The sequence below is a fragment of the Zalophus californianus genome, chromosome 4, assembly GCF_009762305.2.
Source record: "Zalophus californianus isolate mZalCal1 chromosome 4, mZalCal1.pri.v2, whole genome shotgun sequence".
In the NCBI taxonomy this organism is placed as follows: Eukaryota; Metazoa; Chordata; class Mammalia; order Carnivora; family Otariidae; genus Zalophus; species Zalophus californianus.
Window position 1 is genome coordinate 74,474,188 of NC_045598.1, and position 20,551 is coordinate 74,494,738.

A 20,551-nucleotide genomic window follows, 5' to 3' on the forward strand; every position below is an offset into this window, starting at 1 on the left:
TTGTTAATAACCATACATCATTAGTTTTTGATGTAGTATTCCATGATTATTTGCATATAACACCCTGTGCTCCATTCAGTACGTGCCCTCTTTAATACACACCACCAGGTTAACTCCTCCCCCCACCCCCTCCCCTCTAGCACCCTCAGTTTGTTTCTCAGAGTCCATAGTCTCTCATAGTTCGTCTCCCCCTCCGATTTCCCCCCTTCATTTTTCCCTTCCATTTTTTTTTTTAACATATAATGTATTGTTTCAGAGCTACAGGTCTGTGATTCATCAGTCTTACACAATTCACAGCGCTCACCATAGCACATACCCTACCCAATGTCCATCACCCAGCCACCCCATCCGTCCCACCCCCCACCACTCAGCAACCCTCAGTTTGTTTCCTGAGATTAAGAATTCCTCCTATCAGTGAGATCATATGATACATGTCTTTCTCTGATTGACTTATTTCGCTCAGCATAACACCCTCCAGTCCTATCCACGTCATTGCAAATGGCAAGATTTCAGGTTTTTTTGATGGTTGCGTAGTATTCCATTGTATATATATATATACACCACATCTTCTTTATCCATTCGTCTGTTGATGGACATCTTGGCTCTTTCCACAGTTTGGCTATTGTGGACATTGCTGCTATAAACATTGGGGTGCACGTACCCCTTCGGATCACTACATTTGTAACTTTGGGGTAAATACCCAGTAGTGCAATTGCTGGGTTGTCGGGTAGCTCTATTTTCAACTTTGTGAGGAACCTCCATACTGTTTTCCAGAGTGGTTGCACCAGCTTGCATTCCCACCAACAGTGTAGGAGGGTTCCCCTTTCTCCGAATCCCTGCCAACCTGTTTCCTAACTTGTTAATTTTAGCCTTTCTGACTGGTGTGAGGTGGTACCTCATTGAGGTTTTGATTTGGATTTCCCTGATGCCGAGCGATGTTGAGCACTTGATGTCATGTGTCTGTTGGCCATTTGGAGGTCATCTTTGGAAAAATGTTCATGTCTTCTGCCCATTTCTTGGATTATTCTTTGGGTGTTGAGTTTGGTAAATTCTTTATAGATTTTGGATACTAGCCCTTTATCTGATACATTTGCAAATATCTTCTCCCATTCTCTTGGTTGTCTTTTGGTTTTGTTGATTGTTTCTTTGTGCAAAAGCTTTTTATCTTGATAAAGTCTCAAGAGTTCATTTTTACCCTTGCTTCGCTCGCCTTTGGCGATGTTTCCAGGAAGAAGTTGTTGCGGCTGAGGTCAGAGAGTTTGCTGCCTGTGTTCTCAAGGATTTTGATGGATTCCTGTCACACATTTAGGTCTTTCAACCATTTTGAGTCTATTTTTATGTGTGGTGTAAGGAAATGGTCCAGTTTCATTCTTCTGCATGTGGCTGTCCAATTTTCGCAACACCATTTGTTGAAGAGACTTTTTTCCATTGGACATTCTTTCCTGCTTTGTCGAAGATTAGTTGACCATAGAGTTGAGGGTCCATTTCTGGGCTCTCTATTCTGTTCCATTGATCTATGTGTCTGTTTTTGTGCTAGGACTATAACATACTGTCTTGATGACAGCTTTGTAGTAGAGCTTGAAGTCCGCAGCATGTATTGACTTTTGAGAATAGCAAAAATAACTACTTTAAGATCTAGCTAACTGGTTGCAGCTTGCAGAGAAAAGTCTTTAGTGGGTGGGAAGTTCTGTGGTCAATCACTAGAAACTGAGGAGTGTCAGAGGAGAGGACCGCTGCCCTCAGTCCATGCTTGGAAAGATGGAGAGGTGTGGTGCACCCCAAAGATGGGGGTGCCCGTGAGGGAGGCCTGACCAGCCTAAGATTCCTTTTTTTCTTAAATTTTTTTTAAGATTTTATTTATTTGAGAGAATGAGATAGAGAGCATGAGAGGGAGGAGGGTCCAAGGGAGAAGCAGACTCCCCGCCGAGCAGGGAGCCCGATGCGGGACTCGATCCCGGGACTCCAGGATCATGACCTGAGCCAAAGGCAGTCACTTAACCAACTGAGCCACCCAGGCGCCCAAGAGTCCTCCTTCTTCCTGGGTTTCGTTCTGGGTGGGATGGATTCTGCCTGGAGTCATCACTACTGTTCTTTTATTTCTCTGGTGTTCTCCCCCAGGTTTGAGTAGTACCGTTGTGTCCTACATTTTGTGCAAAGGAGAAATACCATCTCTCTTCACGGTCCAGTAGCCACCCCCCCCCTTCCGTGGTCAATAGAAATGAAAGTCTGATCTTCTAAAGTCCCTTTTTGGACCAGAGTGTGAATCTGTCTACTAGACTGCAACAGGAGATGTACTTCTAATCTAGTGCTAACCTCTTGACAGATGTGTAAGAAAAGAACTGGGACACCTGCTTTAAGGCAGTGCACTTTACCCTGTAAGGTGATGTTTAGCACGGATTCAAGGCCCCTCACAACTACCTCATTGGTAAAATGGCAAAATTCTGTTGGTTTTTACCTTCAGTGCCTACCAGTTAAGACCCTAAATTGATGTTCCTTATCTAAGAGTGATAGGCAAAACACCTACACCTCCCAATCACCTATGGGGGAGTTGTACTTATTAAAAAAATTCCTGGACATTCCTAGGCCTAATCTATTTTAAATATTCTTTACCCTATGAGTATCTTAGTAAATAAAAATAATTGCAGATAATGCAGGTTCTAGAAAATTGTTAACATCCAAAAATTGCAATCTGCTAATTATTTACCAGCATCATCTTCTCTGCTCCATAAGCTCATTGTTATCTCTCTTCAGTCAATGCCTTTCAAGGTCCAGTTCATCACTTCTGGCTTTTCAATATAAATATATATTTTTTAATAAATTGCAGGGTGTGCCTCTTTGATGTTCTTGGTGTCAACAGTGGCTCCCAAAGCCTAACTTTGTTATATAAACAAAACAAAACTATATACATGGAAAGAAACAGAAAACAAGGACCTCTATCAGCTTTATTAGCTGCAATGATATGCATTATTTGTAATATAAATTACATATAACATGTAATTATAACAAAAACTTTAGTTTTGAAAAACATTTTATTCAAGAATTACATAATTTCAAATATCTTCCAAAATACAGCTTCCTAGATTGCTACAAAAGAAAGCAAATTCGGTAAGAAATTTAAATCATTAAATATGTTTCACTAGTATATACATACAGAATGCCAAGCAATTAATATTTAGCCCTGGAATGCGTACCATGTCTTTTGTTTTTCCTTATTAAAGAGAGGCTCAATCCAGCACTTGGTACAGGCTATGTACAACAGGCCAAGTTCAGTGTTCAGAAGAGTTTGACATTAGCTGCCTCAATTTACAGCTGTGGTAGTTTGTCCACAGGGGTGTCAAATTTGAAGTCTGTAGGAAACAGATCTGGGGCTCGAGGATAGATTAGCCTGTAGGACTGTCTGATTGTAACATCAGCAACACCAGCAATATCTCCAATTTCTAAAAGACAAAAATCAAAAATTAATTACAACTTCCATCCCCTCTCCCTCTACAACCTGTGTTCCAATGTGTGAGATGTGGTAGTATAAAATCCACAGTGAAAACCCCAGAGATGCTGCCTTTCAAACCCTAACAATGGAAATCCATACTAAGAGGTAGAAAGGAGGGCTACAGTTGGTAACAGTAATAATGGCAGTATCCCTATCACCTCAAAGGGCTGTCTCGGCCGTGTGAAGACTGCGGGACATGGGAACAGTGCTCAGGGCACAGCACTAGGAGTGAGACCTATTGTACCGGCCGTCGTGTTTAGAACTGACTGCTTCTCCTTCACAGTAAATCTTTCTGAGGATCATGGAAGTAATGTATGAATACTTTCTTATAAAGAAACTCACGGGGCGCCTGGGTGGCTCAGATGGTTAAGCGTCTGCCTTCAGCTCAGGTCATGATCCCAGGGTCATGGGATCAAGCCCCACATCAGGCTCCTGGCTCAGTGAGGAGCCTGCTTCTCCCTCTGCCTCTCTCCCTGCTCATGCTTTCTCTCTCTGTATCTCTAATGAATAAATAAAATCTTTAAAAAAAAAAAAAAAACACTCACTTTATTATTTCCGTGTTTAAAAGTTCCCCTGCAACACCTCTAGTTAATTCTGTTCTTTTGTTAAAAGGTTCTTTTGGAATCATACGTTAAAGACTGACCTAACAGCCTCTTTTTTCTACTTAGTACATCAAACATTATACATCTGCTTAAGACAGATGTACATTCTAACATCATGTGAATGTTTTGACTATTACCGACACATAACACTGAGCATTGAAAGTTCACGTATTTCTAGTCTATTACGGAACCCTAGGAGTAGATCCACTTTTACCCTTCAGAGTCACTGTCACCTTTTTCCTTTTTATTAAAAGTCCAAAGGATGCTACTTGACAATTATTTGGTCATAAATACTTAATCAAAATGGATTTTTAAAACACAGGCTTTAATGCAAACTCATTTTACCACCTTTTCACAGTTCAAATCCTAAGGTTTTATGGATTTTCAGTGTGGATGCCTGCCATCCATGTGCAATGAGCTAGTCTTAAATGTCGTCTGTGTGTAGGACGTCCTAATGCTGTCGTGTTGCATCACATTCGCTATCTGTCTTCTAGACATGGAGACCGGTGACTCTCAACTGGCTGCCGGCAAGGGAAGAAAAGGGCCTTACATCTCCAAAAACCCCAAAAACTTCATGTAAAACACAAACAGCAGAAAGTGCCAAGATAAACACTTCTGTGTTGATTAGAATAAACTTTACAACTGGGAATAAAGGTAAGGATACTGCTTAGTGTCAACTTCTCAATTTTACCAGAAGACTCAAAATTTCCTTAAAAAATATGAGTGGAGGCCAAAAGGAATGGATAATGGCACATTTAAATAACTAATGGTTGGCTTCTTCTATACAATTTATTACTTTTATTAATAGAGAAATGTGCGGCCTAAGCAGAGGTGAAAAGGCTGTTCTTACTAGGGTATTAACAGTCAGTGCAGCTAGTCCTCTCATTGCCTCACTTTTAAATTTAGAATTGACTGCTTCTTTTTATTTATAGATCTTTTTGAGGATCACAGAAGTAATTAATGAACAAATGCTTGTAAAGAAATTCACTTAGCGCTTCCTTCTGTTCAAAAGTTCCCCTACGGCAGTAAACTCAAAAATGGCTGTAGAAGGATGAAACTTCTGTCAGTGTCTTCATTAAGAAACTGAGTAACGTTTGAAAGGCGAAAGAAAACGGGCTCCACAGAATGTTATAACCTGACGGTCAGCAGGAATTTCTGATGAGCCCAGCTGTAGGAAGCCATGCCAGGAAGCAGGGAAACAAGTGTGGCCCCCACCTCTCAAGATTTAAAAAGCTAAGTTTTGAGGGGGAAAGAAGGACTATTCAAAATAACGTTTCAGAGTGACAAAAATAACTTCTAGAAATGAAAAATGTACAAACTAAAATACTTAATTTGAATGGGAAAAGTGTGTCCATACACAGTTATGCCTCCATTTTTATTTATGAATCACTTAAAATACAGTATTTTGCTTCGAAGTTTTGATTTTGTTTTGATTCCAAGAAACTTTTTTTTTTTTTTTTAAGACTTATTTATTTGAGAGAGAACTTGAGCAGAGGGAAAGAGAAAATCTCAAGCAGACTGCCCACCAAGCGTGGAGGCTGACACGGGGCTCGATCTCACGACCCCAAGATCATGATCTTAGTCACCCAGGTGCCCTGATGAAGAAACTATCTCTTAAATGTGGGTTCAGATATTTACCTGCTTTATACTTAAAATGGAAATACAATTACATACCACAGCCTTCACGATTTCATCACTACTCCTCCTGAGAAAGAATCCTACCTTTTTGGGTCCTCTTCTCAGCTGATGCCTGTGAAGCCATGTAAATGGCTGCCGCCGCCACAGAGATAGGGCTCCGTCCAGGAACCAAGTCCAGTTCCACAGCTTTACGGGCTATATGTGTAGCTGCCATCTGTACTTGTTTAGGGAGACAGAGGTTGGAACAAAACCTGGACATGAAGTCCCCAGTTGTAATCAAATCCACACTGGTTTCTAAAGCCTTCAAAATAAGTTTGAAACATCTACCAATTTCTTTCTTAGAAATTCGTGACACGGCACATATTTCTGAAAGAAGAAAAAAGATAAATCCACATAAGTCATACGGTTCATTTAAGAATATATCATTTCTGATTATAAAATACATTCTAACTGCAAAAACGCAATCATGCCTTAAACAGCCTGATTAAAAAATGGGTAGAGGATCTGAATAGACATTTTTCCAAAGACAACATACAGATGGCCAACAGGCACATGTTAGAGAGGGAAAAGGACGTGAGAAACGAAAACCCTCATGCACTGCTGGTGGGAATGTAAACTGGCGCAGCCACTATGGAAAAAAAGATGGAGGTTCCTCAAAAAACTAAGAATACAAATACTGTATGATCCAGCTATTCCACTTCTGGGTATTTATACAAAGAATATAAAGACACGGATTCAGAAAGATTTATGCATCCCTATGTTCAGTGCAGCATTATTTACAACAGCCAAGATATGGAAACAATCTAAACGTCATCGATGGATGGATGGATGAAGAGGTGGTATATCAATACAGTGGATACTATTAAGCCATAAAAAAGAATGAAATTTCATCATTTGCAACAACATGCACGGACCTTGAGAGTATTATGCTAAGTGAAATAAGACAGAGAAAGACAAATACCACATGATTTTACTTGTATGTGGAATCTAAAAACCAAAACAAACGAATGAACAAATAAAAACAAACTCATGGACACAGAGAACACACTGGTGGTTATGAGAGGGGAAAGGAGTTAGGGCGTAGGCAAAATGAGTGAAGGAGTCAACTGTATGGTGATGGATGGTAACCAGACTTTTAGTTATTACTTTGTAGTATAAAACAGATGTCAAATTACAGTTGACCCCTGAACTCAGGGGTCAGGGGATGCCCACTCCCAGCACAAAAATCCATGTATAACTTTTTACTCCCCCAAAACTTTTTTAACTACCAATAGCGTACTGTTGACTGAAAGCCTTAGTGGTAACAGTCAACATCTATTTTGTATATGTATCATATACTGTATTTTTACAAGAAAGCTAGAGACAATATTAAAATCATAAGAGAAACTACACTTACAGTACTACACTATGTCAAAAAAATCTGCATGTAAGTAGATGCATGCAGTTCAAATTCATGTTGTTCAAGGGTCAAATGTATTAATACTGTGTACCCCAAACTCACCTATGGCGTATATGGATATATATGTTATATGACATACTAATTACCTCAATAAAGAACAAATCATGCCTTATAAATGAATCTTTAATCCTCTCAGTGATACTTCCCATAGAGCTAATTTAAAATTTCTCAGTTATTTTAAAAAGATATTTATTTTTAGAGAGAGAGTGTGCGTGAGCAGGGGGAGGTGCAGGGGAGATGGGGAGGGAGAGAGACTCTCAAGCAGACTCTACCTTGAGCACAGAGCCCGGTGCGGGGCTTGATCGATTTCATGACCCTGAGATCATGACCTGAGCCAAAACCAAGAGTCGATGCTTAATTGACTGAGCCATCCAGGCGCTCTGTTAATCCCTCTGTGAATTTAAGTGTTTATCACACTTTAAAGAAGTCTTTTAAACAAGTTAAATGTAGGTTCTTATTATTTTAATATTAATTTCTCTTAAGTTTCAATTCAGACTAGTAAGTTACGCAAAGCTGAAGAATACTTCTCAAGCATATGCACGTGTAATCCCTGTGCTTACAGGCTATAACAAAATGAGATCAAATATTTGACCCTGTTATTCTAAAAATTAAACTACCAAACACTTTCAGAACAAATTTAAGAAAAGTCTTAGTTTTAGCTGCAGTAACCAAAAAGATGATGAGGATAAAAGCCACGGCCTCGTTGTAAAATATTCACTGACGCACGAAAGGTAACGGAAGTCTTAAGCTGGAGTGAACCTGGCAGTGGAAGAGTAAAGACCACAGCGGCAGTGTGAACAGCTCACCTATTTATCATGACTGCAAACTGGACAGAAAATACTAGTTCTCTCAAAGTCTCCAACTCAAGTGTGAAAGTGCAAACTGTATAACAAGAGACAAATGTCGCTGATTTTTTCTAAGGCTTGACTCCTTCACCTGCAGAGACCTGTGCTAGGAGTGGAAATGGTTTTCCATGCATGAAGTGTACACACTTAACTAGTAAGGAAGGCATCCTCTGGCTTATGATGCCAGGCCTCAAAGCCCCCAAAATAGTCAGTTCAAAAGATCTCATGAGCAAAGAACACGGAGCTTACATGGGCTAAAGTGACATCACATGGGAAAATAGCCTGAAAAGAACATGGTTAAGATTACAGAATGAATTTCTGTCAAGGAACAAAAAAAAGAGGCATCTGGAAATGATACTAAGATGGATTACAATATGTAACCAGGAAAGCATGACAGCTACGTAGTGTCAAAGCTGCTTGACTTTGGTCTGCAACTAAACACTTACCTTTGAATGTCCTAGGAACCCCTTCTTGTCTACAGGCGATATAGAGACAAGCGGAAGCTATGGCATCATTAGCTCTGCCCTTCAGGCTCTTCTGTTCATACACTTGCTTGAATAAATTATTTGTTCGATCCTTCAAAGCAAAGAAACTAAGTTTAATTAACTCTAGGCCATTTAATTAGTTGCAATATCAAAATTTCATGTGTTCATTAAATTATGCTAAGTCAATGCCAGAATTCGCTTAAAGGAGACAGACAAGAACTTACAACTATATTTCGAGGAAGGTTGATTCTGTCTGCCATAGTAGTGATTTCTTTGAAAGCATTCATCATTGCTCGATCAGAACTACTCATTGTTCTCCGATTTTGGTACTTAGAATTGCCAAATTCGTCAAAACTTGCAGCTCCTGTACCCTATAAAACAAAGTTTTACAACTTTATGCAAAATTTTTTTTTAAATCTGAATGAACAGACATTTCTAAAAAAACAACTTACATGATCCAACTCCATAAGCCCAAGAAATCTACCCTGTGCCCCCTCCTTATTCCTCAGTAGAACAAGTACCAGACTGAGATGGTTTAAATGAATATCTGTGAGAGAACCCAATAATATAAACCATCACATTAATAGACCTAAGGAGAAAAATCAAAGGATCATCTCCAAAGGTGCTATAAAGGCAAGCAAACAAAACTCAAAAGCCATTTTTTGATATAAACTCACAAAACACTACAAATGGGTACTTCAAGTTAGAAAATCATTCTCCCAGGCCCAAAGCCAGCACAATGATTCATGAAGAAGAAAGGCATACCCTGTGTTATTGCGCTTCACTTTACTGCACTTTGCAGAGACTGTATTTTTGTACTGTTGTTAACAAATTGAAGGCTTATGGCAACCCTACGTTGAGCAAGTCTACTGGTGCCATTTTTCCAACAGCATTTGCTCACTTCAGGTTTCTGTCACGTGTTAGTAATTCTTGCAACGTTTCAAACTTATTTCTGATGGTGATCTGTGAGCAGGGATCTTTGATGTTACTGTTATAATTGTTTTGGGGCTCCATGAAGTGCATACTTAGAAGACGGCAAGCTTAATAAATTGTGCTCTCTGACTGCTCCCCTGAGCCGCTGTTCCCCCATCTCTCTCCCTCTCCTTGGGCCTGTTTCCTGAGACTCAACAATATTGAAATTAGGCCAATTAATAACCGTACAAGGGCTTCTCTCTGTTGGAGTCAAAGGAATAGTCACATACTTCTCATTTTAAATCAAAAGCTAGAAATGATTAAGCTTAGTAAAGGAAGGCATGTCAGAAGCTGAGACAGGATGAAAGCTAGGCCTCTTGTGCCAAACACAGCCATGTTGTGAATGCCAAGGAGAAGTTCTTGAAGGAAATTAAAGTGCTACTCCAGTGAACACGCAAATGATAAGAAAGTGAAACAGCCTTCTTGCTGATACAGAGAAAGTGTTAGTGGCCTGGATGGAAGACCAAACCAGCCACCACATTCCCTTAAGCCAGAGCAAGGCCCTAACTCTCTTCAATTCTGTGAAGGCTCAGAGACATGAGGAAGCCCCAGGAGAGGAGTTGGAAGCTAGCAAAGGTTGGTTCCTGAGGTTGAAGGAAAGAAGCTCTCTCTATAACATAAAGCACAAGGTGAAGCAGCCAGTGCTGACACAGAAGCTACAGCAAGTTCTCCAGAAGATCTAGCTACGAGAATTCACGAAGGTGGTACACTCAATAACAGATTTTCAATGTAGATGCAACAGCCTTCTTTTGGAAGAACATGCCATCTAGGACTTCCTGAGCTAGAGAGGAGAGAGAGGTAATGCCTGGCTTCAAAGCTTCAACAGCCTGTCTCTGTTGTTAGGGGCTAATGCAGCTGCTGACTTGAAGTTGAAGCCAATGTTCAGGTACCATTCTGAAAATCCTAGGGCCCATAAGAATTACGCTATCTATTTTGCCTGTGCTCTAGAAATGAAACAACAAAGCCTGGATGACAGCACATCTGCTTATAACATGGTTTACTAAGTATTTTAAGTCCCCTGTTGAGAACTAACTGCTCAGAAAAAAAGATTGCTTTCAAAATATGACTGTTCATTGACAATGCATCTGGTCATCAGGAGCTCTGAGATGGAGCTGAACAATGGGATTACTGTTGTTCTCATGCCTGCTAACACAACATCCAAATCCATCCTGCAGCCCATGGATCAAAGAGTCATTTCAACTCTCAAGTCTTATTTAGTAAACACATTTCATAAGGCTACAGGTGCCACAGATAGTGTTTCCTCTGATGGCCCTGGACAGACTACACTGAAGAACTGGAAAGGATTCACCATTCTAGATGCCATTAAGAACATCCATGATTCACGGGAAGAGGTCACAATATCAACATGAACAGGAGGAGTCTGGAAGAAGTTGATTCCAGCCCTCCTGGGTGACCTGGAGCAGGACTCCAGTGGAGGCAGGAACTGCAGAGGCGGTGGAAACAGCAAGAGGACTAGAAGCAGCAGGAGAGAGCCTGAACATGTGACCGGACGGCTGCGATCTCATGATTGAACTTTCACGGCTGAGGAGCTGCTTCTCATGGATGCGCAAAGACAGTGGTGTCCTGAACTCAAATCTACTGCTGGTGAAGATGCTGTGAAGATGGTTGAAATGACAACAAAGGATTTGGAATATTAACTAAACTTAGTTGACAAAGCAGTGGCAGGGTTTGAGAGGACCGACTCCAATACTGAGAGAAGTTCTGCTGTGGGTAAAACACTATGGAACACATGCTACACAGAAATCGCATGTGAAAAGAGGAGGCAATCGATGGGGCAAACTTCATTATTTTAAGAAACTGCCAGAGCCACCTACCATTCAGCAACCATCACATCGAAGCAAGACCCTCCACCAGCAAAAAAATCATAATTCGCTGGAAGCTCAGATGATGGTTAGCATTTTTTAGCAATAAAGTATTTTTAAATTGAGGTATATGTATTTTTTTAAACATAATGCTACTGCACACTTAATAGTGTAAATAAGACTTTTATATGTACTGGGAAACTAAAAAAAGGCATTTGACTCCCTCTATTGTGATATTTGCTTTACTGTGATGGATTGGAACCAAACCCGCACTATCTCTGAGGTACGCCTGTACTAGAAAAACTGACCAATATAATGTAATTATAATTACATAATGTACCTAGATAACAATTATATCAACTATACTGGTGTAATTATTTTAAAATTAGGCAGAAGAGCAAGAGGGGGGGGGGCGCCCAGCTGGTGCAGTCAGTAGAGCATGTAGCTCTTGACCTTGGGGCTGTGAGTTCAAGCCCCACATGTGGCGTGGAGTTTACTTAAAATAAAAAACATTAAAAATTAAAAATAAAATAAGGCAAGAGAAAAATGAGAAGTACTAATTTGGGAAGGAAGTGATTATTTGCAGATAGTATTTTTGAACACCTAGAATACTCAAAATCACTGTAAAACTGCTATAAATCATAGAATTCATTAGAGGCAAGGTCAAAATTAAACAAATCAATAGCCTTCATATGTATAGCCAGTTATAAGGCAATGAAAGAAAAATACTCCAATTGCAAAACAACAAAGAAGGTAAGTATCTAGGAATCAACTTAAACATGCAAGACCTTTATGAAGAAAACCTCTCTAGAAGGACACATATGACTTAAGGAAATGGAAAGGCATACTATGTTTTTGGACAGATTTATCAGGAAGAAGTCAATCTTCCCTAAGTCAATTTGCAAATCTATCTAACCAAAACCTCGCTGAAAATGACTTTTTTTTTTTTTTTTAAACAAAGTGATCCATCCTAATCTTTAAATGGAAAAGACAAGTGAAGAAAATGCTGAGAAAGCAGAGCAGGGAGGAACTAAAGCTACTAGATACTAACAGTATGGTAGGACATCTGACTGCCGGAGCCAGGACACAGAAAGGATAGAAAGTCCGGAAACAGTCCCAAATACATACAAAAATCTAGCATATGACAAATATAGCATCTTAAAAAACTCTTTTGCCATGTAGGATAAACAACTGTCAAAGGATACAGGAGGAAACTAGCGATAGTGGTTACTGGTTTCTGACAAGGAAAGGGGGTTGCAGTGGGAACTGAGTTTGGGGGTCAAGGGTAAAGAAAATTGTGTTCTTTTTACATTTGTGTTTGAGTCATGTATTTCCTTTTGAAAAAATTAAACATTAAAAAAAGTCACAGTGTCAATTTGTGGCAATCTGAGATTTTAAAATGTCCTCAGTATACTTTTTCCCCAAGCCTGTAAAGCTAAAGTAAATGTAGAAATCACCCAAAGATATTTCTGAATACTACAACTTTAACCTAGCCTACACTATGTTTTTCAAATTTTATACATACTTTATAGAGCATGAAAAAACAATTAATGACCTGCTTTTTCATAATATTTTCTTGAAAATAGACTGCAGCAGTATACAGTAAGTCCTGAAATTGCATCCCTTGCTTAGTTCTTTGGAATATTGCCACCACTCCTTCCAATTCAGATAAAAGAGCAAAAAAGAGCCAGGTTGCCAGACAAATTATACTGCTGCTTTACCTAACAGCAGCAGCTACCATTTACTGAACACACACCACATGTGTGTTATAAATACTTTACCTACATTCCCATGTAACCCTCAAAATTTCTATGAAGTACTCTTAGTCTCACTGATGATGAATGTGAAGCTTACATACGTCACTTAGGTTAAGTCAGAAATCGACCAATATTAGAAAACAGGCTATACCGAGCTACAGTTTATCTTGGGTAATGTGGGGGGGGAGGGGAAGAAAAGACTTTCTTAATATTCAAGGAACATATCAATATGAACTCAAAGAATTTTTGTGCAAAATGGGCTTCACGGAAACAAGGGCCTGAGATATAAAGACTCTGTAATCATGACCTGTTGCTCTCCCCTTTAAGGTGGAAGAAATGTGTAAGGGAACAATCATTCACAATCTGGTTAAATCTTATTCTCAGGTCAGAATTCCTCATGGGGGCAGTGATGGATACTTTTTCAAAGTTCCCAAACTCCCAGGTCTTTGGTCAGTCCACACTTTATGTTTCCTGCAGAGGGGATCTATTACCTTGCCAATCATGGTAGACAAATCTCCATCACTCAGAAGAGGATTCTGGGAGTCTCCAACTCGGGATGGATCTTTTGTTGCTTTATCATTGCTGAAAGTTCTCCATTCAGACCCCACATCGATAACCCGGTCACCTAAGAATATAAACACAAACAGAAATCTAAATGGTCTTGTCAAGACAGGATTTACTGAACACTGTGTAATACCCAACTCAGCCCTTATTCCTAGGAAATCTCAACATGGACATCTAGGCTCCAGCGCAAGTATCACGTCTCAGACATCTGGCCTGAAGCATTCCTTTAACGACTGTGCCAGTCCAATAATAACCCTCTTTATTTATTTTTAAAGATTTTATTTATTTATTTGAGAGACAGAGTGAGAGACAGGTCAAGAACGGGGGTGGGGAGGGTAGAGGGAGAAGCAGACTCCCTCCCGCTGAGCAGGGAGCCCGATGCGGGGCTCGATCCCAGGACCCTGGGATCATGACCTGAGCCGAAGGCAGACGCTTAACCGACTGAGCTGCCCAGGCGCCCCCAATAATAACCCTCTTTGAACATTATGCTATGATTAGTCATATTCTAACTCTTGGAAGAAAAAGAATTAGTCAAAATAAAGACAAATGGCAAAATAAAGCTATTCATATGTGATGCAAAGATAAAATAATATGATTCAGAACAAAAATTTGCAAGAGGCACAGAAAAAAAAAACAGAAAACACTGCTCACAATGGTATTAATGCACACAGTTTCACATAAGAAGTTATTTTCATGGGAAATGCTTTGCAGAGAACTAGGCCTAAACTTATGTTTTAGTTAACTATTGGACAAAAAAATATTTTTTGGCCAAAGAATTTATACAGAGAGCAAAATGTTAAGCCTAGAGCCAGTGAGAACAAAGCCAGGCAGGGAAACTTTTCTTTTTAAGCAAAGAGCCAGTGGCAAAATAGGTCCTGCCAAAAAAAGCACCTATGAACAGATCTGGTTGATTACTGCTCTGGAGGGGGGTGCTCAGTGGCTAGTAACGTCTCCACAGTGACAAGGGTCACCCCTGAACACCTGCATATGCTGTCATTGTGTGAACATTCTCTTTTAATCCTCACAGCCTCGTAAAGATAGGTACCACTTTCCTGCCACTTTGGAAATAAAATTAATTGGCTAAGATCACCCAACTAGAACTGAAATGTGCCTCAGATCCCAAAACCTGCTGTTCCCTACTGCATCTCTAAAGCCTGAGCTTTTCCACCAAAGTGTGATAAAACTGAAAGCAGGAACCAGCCCATTTGCATTGTTGCCTGAACAGAAAGGAGAAAGAAATGCAAGAAATTAGTTACCTCAGCAATTAAAAGACATTCTGGTACTGACAGTCATGAACATAATGGTTATGAGCGTGGGCTCTACCACTGGCCACTTAGCCTTGGACGAATTATGTCATTTCTCAACTTTCAATTTCCCCAACAACCGTACAATTTAAAGACTATAAAGATTAAATAAATGAATACAGGTACATTGCAGGTAAAGTGATTAAAAAGTTCAAAGTGAGTGCTTGATATTAGCTATTGGCTGCTATGAAAATGAAAATAAGAGGACAGATATTCTGACATTTCACTCCTTTTGGTGAGGGGAATAAGGAGAGGCACCAGTTATAAAACATTTGTCTCCACATCAGACTTTGAAAGTAGCAGAGTACTCTGCTACAGGTATTTGATCAGAGGGGCAGCAAAGAGAAAAGAAGGAAGGAAATTATGTAGACTCTGCTAAGTCTTCTGAACTATTTTCTATGTAGTTAATTAAAATGCTTATACTCCAAATATAATAATCATAATCTAATCCTAGTGTTATATTTAAGCAAGCAGGTAAACGTGCAATGGAATCATTCAACCCTGATGGTTTGGGAATACTTTTTCTTTGAACACTCCAATCACTTGGGAGTAACCAGACATCACTTGGACTATCAAGTGTTCCTGTCACAAGGGAACTGAGAGGTAGGGTCCCCATGTGCCATACCTGTATGTAGTAAGAATGGCCAAGGAAGGCAAAAGCAGGGAGATCAGTTTACGACGCAACTTCAGTAGATGAGAGGTTGAGCAGGTGGCCCAAAATAAGGACAGAAAGGTTAAATGGATAGGACCGTCATGATGGATTACTCTGCTTCCTCCTCATAAAAACAAACATCACTAAACTTGGGAAGCAATTCTAAGATTTTTAAAACTTATCTGAAAGTAACAAAACCTATAATTATAGACTGAAGTCTTACTGCAATATTAACTAAACAAGGCTCTTGTCTCAAGAAGACCACTCTAAAGAGACTGATTTTTCTTCCTTTTTATAAAAGAATAATCATGCTTGCTTACCAATATATATATTAATATAAATATATAAGCAAAAAAAAATTACCTGTATTCTCAACACCAGAGAAAACCATTGTTAATATTTTGGTATATATATTTTCTGCCCCCTCCTGCCCCCCGCTTTTTAAAGATTTTATTTATTTATTGGAGAGAGAGAGCACAAGAGGGGGTAGGGTCAGAGGGAGAGCAGACTCCCCGCTGAGCAGGGAGCCTGATGTGGGACTCGATCCTGGGACTCTGGGATCATGACCTGAGCTGAAGGCAGTTGCTTAACCAACTGAGCCACGCAGGTGCCCTATTTTCTGCCTTTTTAATTCATGTGTAGGTTTTTTCCTAAAATTAAATCATATTGTGCCTATTCCATGAAAAGCTCTATTCACATATGTATCATAAACAAGATTTTTAAACAGTTTGGCCCCTTTAATAGCATCCACCAATTAAAGTGATACTCTGATGTCTCCATGTACTATGTTTTCTTTTTTTTTTTTTTAGGATTTTTTTATTTATTTGAGAAAGTGAAAAGAGCAAGAGAGAGCAAGTAGGGGGGTGCTGCAAAGGGAGAGGGAGAAGCAGACTCCCCACTGAGCAGGGAGCCCAGGACTCTGGGATCATGACCTGAGCTGAAGGCATATGCTTAACTGACTGAGCCACCCAGGAACCTGTTTTCATTTTTAAAAAAAAAGATTTTATTTATTTATTTTAAAGAGAGAGAAGGCACATATAAGTTGGGAGAGAGGTAGGGGGAGAAGGAAAGGGGCAGAGTTGGGAGGGAGAGAGAGAATCTCAGACAGACTCCCTGCTGAGCTGGAGCCAGATGCAGTGGATCCCACAATCCTGAGATCATGATGTGAGCTGAAATCAAGAGTCAGATGCTTAACTGACTGAGCCACCCAGGTGCCCCATGCACTATGTTTTCGAAGGGAAAAATGTGAATCTAACTTTCCTAGTCAGAGAACATGCGCAAAACAAAAAACTACTATGGCCTTCATATTTGGAGTTACTTGCTAAATTCTAAGTTCAAAAAAAAATCAAATGTCATCATTAATTTGTAATATTTTAAAGAATGTACTAAGAGAACAGTGTAAATGAAAAGGTCGGGAGGTATGCTCACAACTTTTAAGTCTCTCTAGAAATCTAAAGATGAAGCATCTTGCCTAAGACTTTATTTCATAGCATTTTCCTTTTGGCCCCCAAAATAACCTACATGAGTTTCTTTTATTGGCTGCTTTGTAATGCTTTTAAAAAGAAAGATGGATTAGGGGGAAAAGGGGGTTAGGGGGAAGCTGGCCTAGGATGGTATAAATAGAAAAGCCAGAACTTGGTAGTGATGTAATTTTTCCACATACGTGGGAACAATCTACATGACTCATTCAACAATCTGTGATTTGTGCTAAGAGCCATTCCTCTTTTTATATTTTACTGCTCAAAACATAGCATTTATAAGACATAAAATTTCCAAAATAACTCAAATAGCATACCATGAAACTATAACTGGACCATCAGATGAAGTACATGAGTAACAAAACAGGGCAGACCATTCAGAAAAATCAGTGCATAAAGGATTTTCATTTGAAGAAAACCTAAATGAGGCAGCATTTTAAAAGTTGCTCTGGAAGAAAACTGCAATACATAATCTTTTCAAGGGTAAGTGCACAAAGCAGCCATAATGTTTAGGTATACTCAACCTCTGGCAAAGCAGCAGCCTGCCGATAAACACATGCACACAAACACACACACATATACAAAACCTCCCACATCCTTTCATGTTCTAGAAACAGAGGAGCGCGCCAACTTTTACCGGTTCGTTCTTAACCAAACACTGATTTTTGTAAAATGAACACCAGATAAAAAGTCTATACAGGAAAATTTATAATAGCCAAAATAATACCACTACCATAATATACAGAACAGTACTGTTCCTCCATCTAGTGTGTGCCTGCTACCACTTCGATCAGGTTCCTCAGCCAAAAAAGTAAATGCACTCAATATGTATATTCTATATTCCACACATGTACAGTTCTCAATCCATATATTAGAGCGGTGTCTAAAGAGAATGAACTAAGATTTTTACCATATTCTAAAGAGAGTAAGTTTCATCTCTTTATTTTTCAAGAACGACTTGAGAATGACTGCCAAAACCATTCACACCAACTACTTTGGCACCTACCTCATGATTTGGCATTTCCACTCTTAAATATTTATCTACAAAAGTCTCATACAAGAATGTTCATAGCAGCATTACTCATGTTACTAAAACCTGGGAACAACCCAATGTCCATTAATAGAAAATGTACACAATGGGCTATCCCTCAGCAAACAAACTAACGACACATGCAGTAATGTAAATGCATTCAAAAACACTATTCTGAACCCCTAGAATGTCAGTGACTAAAAAACCATACTATATGATTCTATTTATAGAAAGTTCAAAAACAGGCAAAATAATCTATGAAGAGAAATCAGTACAGTGGTTGCTGTTGGGCTGGGGGACAGAGGTGACGGACTAGAAAGAAACATAAGGGAACTGCTGAGAAGGGAAGGAAATGGTCTAAACATCTTGATTAGTGTTGATTACACCAGTATATGCAGTGTCAGGATGCAAACTGTACATCTGGGATCTGTGCATTATACTGCAGGCAATTATACCTCAATACATCACAAATAAAAATTCACTCCCACCAAAATACTGCTGATTTTGAATTAAGCTGCACCAAGCCTATCCATTATTTTGGGGATGGCAGAACAATTATCAATCTTCTTGGACAAGGGAATATACTTTTTCTCAAGCTCTTCTTTCAGATTATATGTATGTCACATTTATGACGAGATCTAATTTTTTTCTGTTAAAAATCCCATTTTCTAACTAGTAATTGCTATAATATTTTATATGCTTATATTCAACCACTTTTAATAGACTATTAATTTTTAAAATTTGATCTGAATATTCTAGATATAGAATCCCATCAGTAGCAAAGAACTTGTTCCTCTTCCAATGCTTAACTTCCATTTCTATTTTATGTCCACAGCACTTGTCAAAACTCTCAAAACAATGCCTTTGATTTAAAACAGAAATGTCTCCAATATTTCAACATTATGCATAAAAGCAACAGGTGAACCTAAATAGTTATCTATTAAAGCATCATTCTATTCTAATGCAGAGTATCTTATATATTAGGAGTGTGTTGAGTTCATTAAACGTCTGTCATCTTGGCAAACCATAGTGTTTCTTACAATACTATCCTCTTACATTATGAAAGCCAGCCACAGTTGTCTGTGGGCTATTATTCTTCTAGCACTTATGTGTTAAGATAAATAAAGTTATTCTGGAGTAGTAAATAATTTCAGGTCAGTGGCTTAAAACGAAGATTTCTTTCTTATACCACATGTCTATATAGGGATAGGACAGCTTTCTATGCCATCCTCATTCAAGAGGATAGAATTCCTACCACTTGAGACATGCTAGGGGGATAAGAGAAGGTGGTAAGTTACGCACTGACTTAACAGTTTAGTAACATTTCCTCTCACGTGCCCTTGGCCAAAGCCAGTCAAGGAGTGGTGCTTAACTTCAAAGGGGGTGGAAAAGCATAAACATACCATGTGGCTCAAAGGAGAACCAGAAATATCAGCAAACAGTCATCAATGCTGTTGCACATGACAATCAGCAAGTAGAATTAAGCACTCACTTTTGTGGGATTTATGTATACATTCATAAAAAAAGATTGTTTTAGGACTTCCTTTTTCTGTCACATAACAAACAGAGGAATCAGTTAACTTTAGCGGTTGGTTCTTTGCAAGTCTCTACTAAGGACATTTTTTAAATGTTTAAAAGATACACTCCCACTGGTGTGAGGGATTCTTGATTTGCAACCCTGAGGGTCTTCTGCCACAAATATAACATTTTCTTCTGTTGTATCTTTAATACTTTATCATATTCCCTTGGATCTTCAAGTAGTACCATAATGTATCTTGTCTTTACCACTTTCTCATTCACTCTATATTCAGCTGTCTTCTCCACTTTACTGATTCAATTTCCTAGAATGTTAAGTCAGCTAATTATTATCTATAACAGTTTTACTGTGTTTGTCTCCTTGTGCTACCTTATTTCTTTCTGAAAACATTTAATAGAAATATTACTGAAGCTTTATTTCACTGATTACAAAAAATCGGTTATTTTTCTAACCTTCTTCTAGTAAACTATATCAGGGGTAGAATTTTGTTAAGTCCACTGGATCACTGTTCTTCTTCATTGTAGTTTTTATTCATAAGCCTCACGCTGACTTTTCTGCTTATCCATCCTGTACTGAAAAACTATCAAACCCATGTCTGGTGGTGGCAGTCATGTCAGAAAACCTTCCAATCCACCACCACCAGGAATTCTCAGTCTCTCCAGGTACCTGAAGTCCCTGGCAGTTAACAGATGACCCAAATAAAATAAATTCCCAAGACTCTAGAAATTTATTAGGAAGGATACAGGTTTGTAATTATAGCAAAAATAATAGTAGCAAAAACAGGATAGAACTTTTTCACATTAACAGTCCACAGTTAATAGTCCTAGACTAGTGTGACCCAGGCTCCTCCTATCTTTTTAATAAGCCATCTTTATCATGACTAGGGTTTGCAGCATTAGATGCCTGTTGGTGGTTCCC

The 20,551-nt window shown here is 39.0% G+C and overlaps 1 protein-coding gene across 1 annotated transcript in view; it reads right to left on the reverse strand.

Moving 5' to 3' along the window:
* Positions 1–2,923: 2,923 nt before the first annotated feature.
* Positions 2,924–20,551, reverse strand: part of GTF2B (general transcription factor IIB) — a 33,447-nt gene continuing 15,819 nt past the window's right edge. The window contains exons 4-8 of the mRNA XM_027581005.1: positions 13,560–13,693; positions 8,741–8,887; positions 8,478–8,607; positions 5,812–6,093; positions 2,924–3,437 (exon numbers count right to left, since the gene is read on the reverse strand). Of these exons, the coding sequence (XP_027436806.1) occupies positions 3,304–3,437; positions 5,812–6,093; positions 8,478–8,607; positions 8,741–8,887; positions 13,560–13,693 (827 nt within the window). The 3' untranslated portion in view covers positions 2,924–3,303. The remainder of the gene's footprint in view (positions 3,438–5,811; positions 6,094–8,477; positions 8,608–8,740; positions 8,888–13,559; positions 13,694–20,551) is intronic.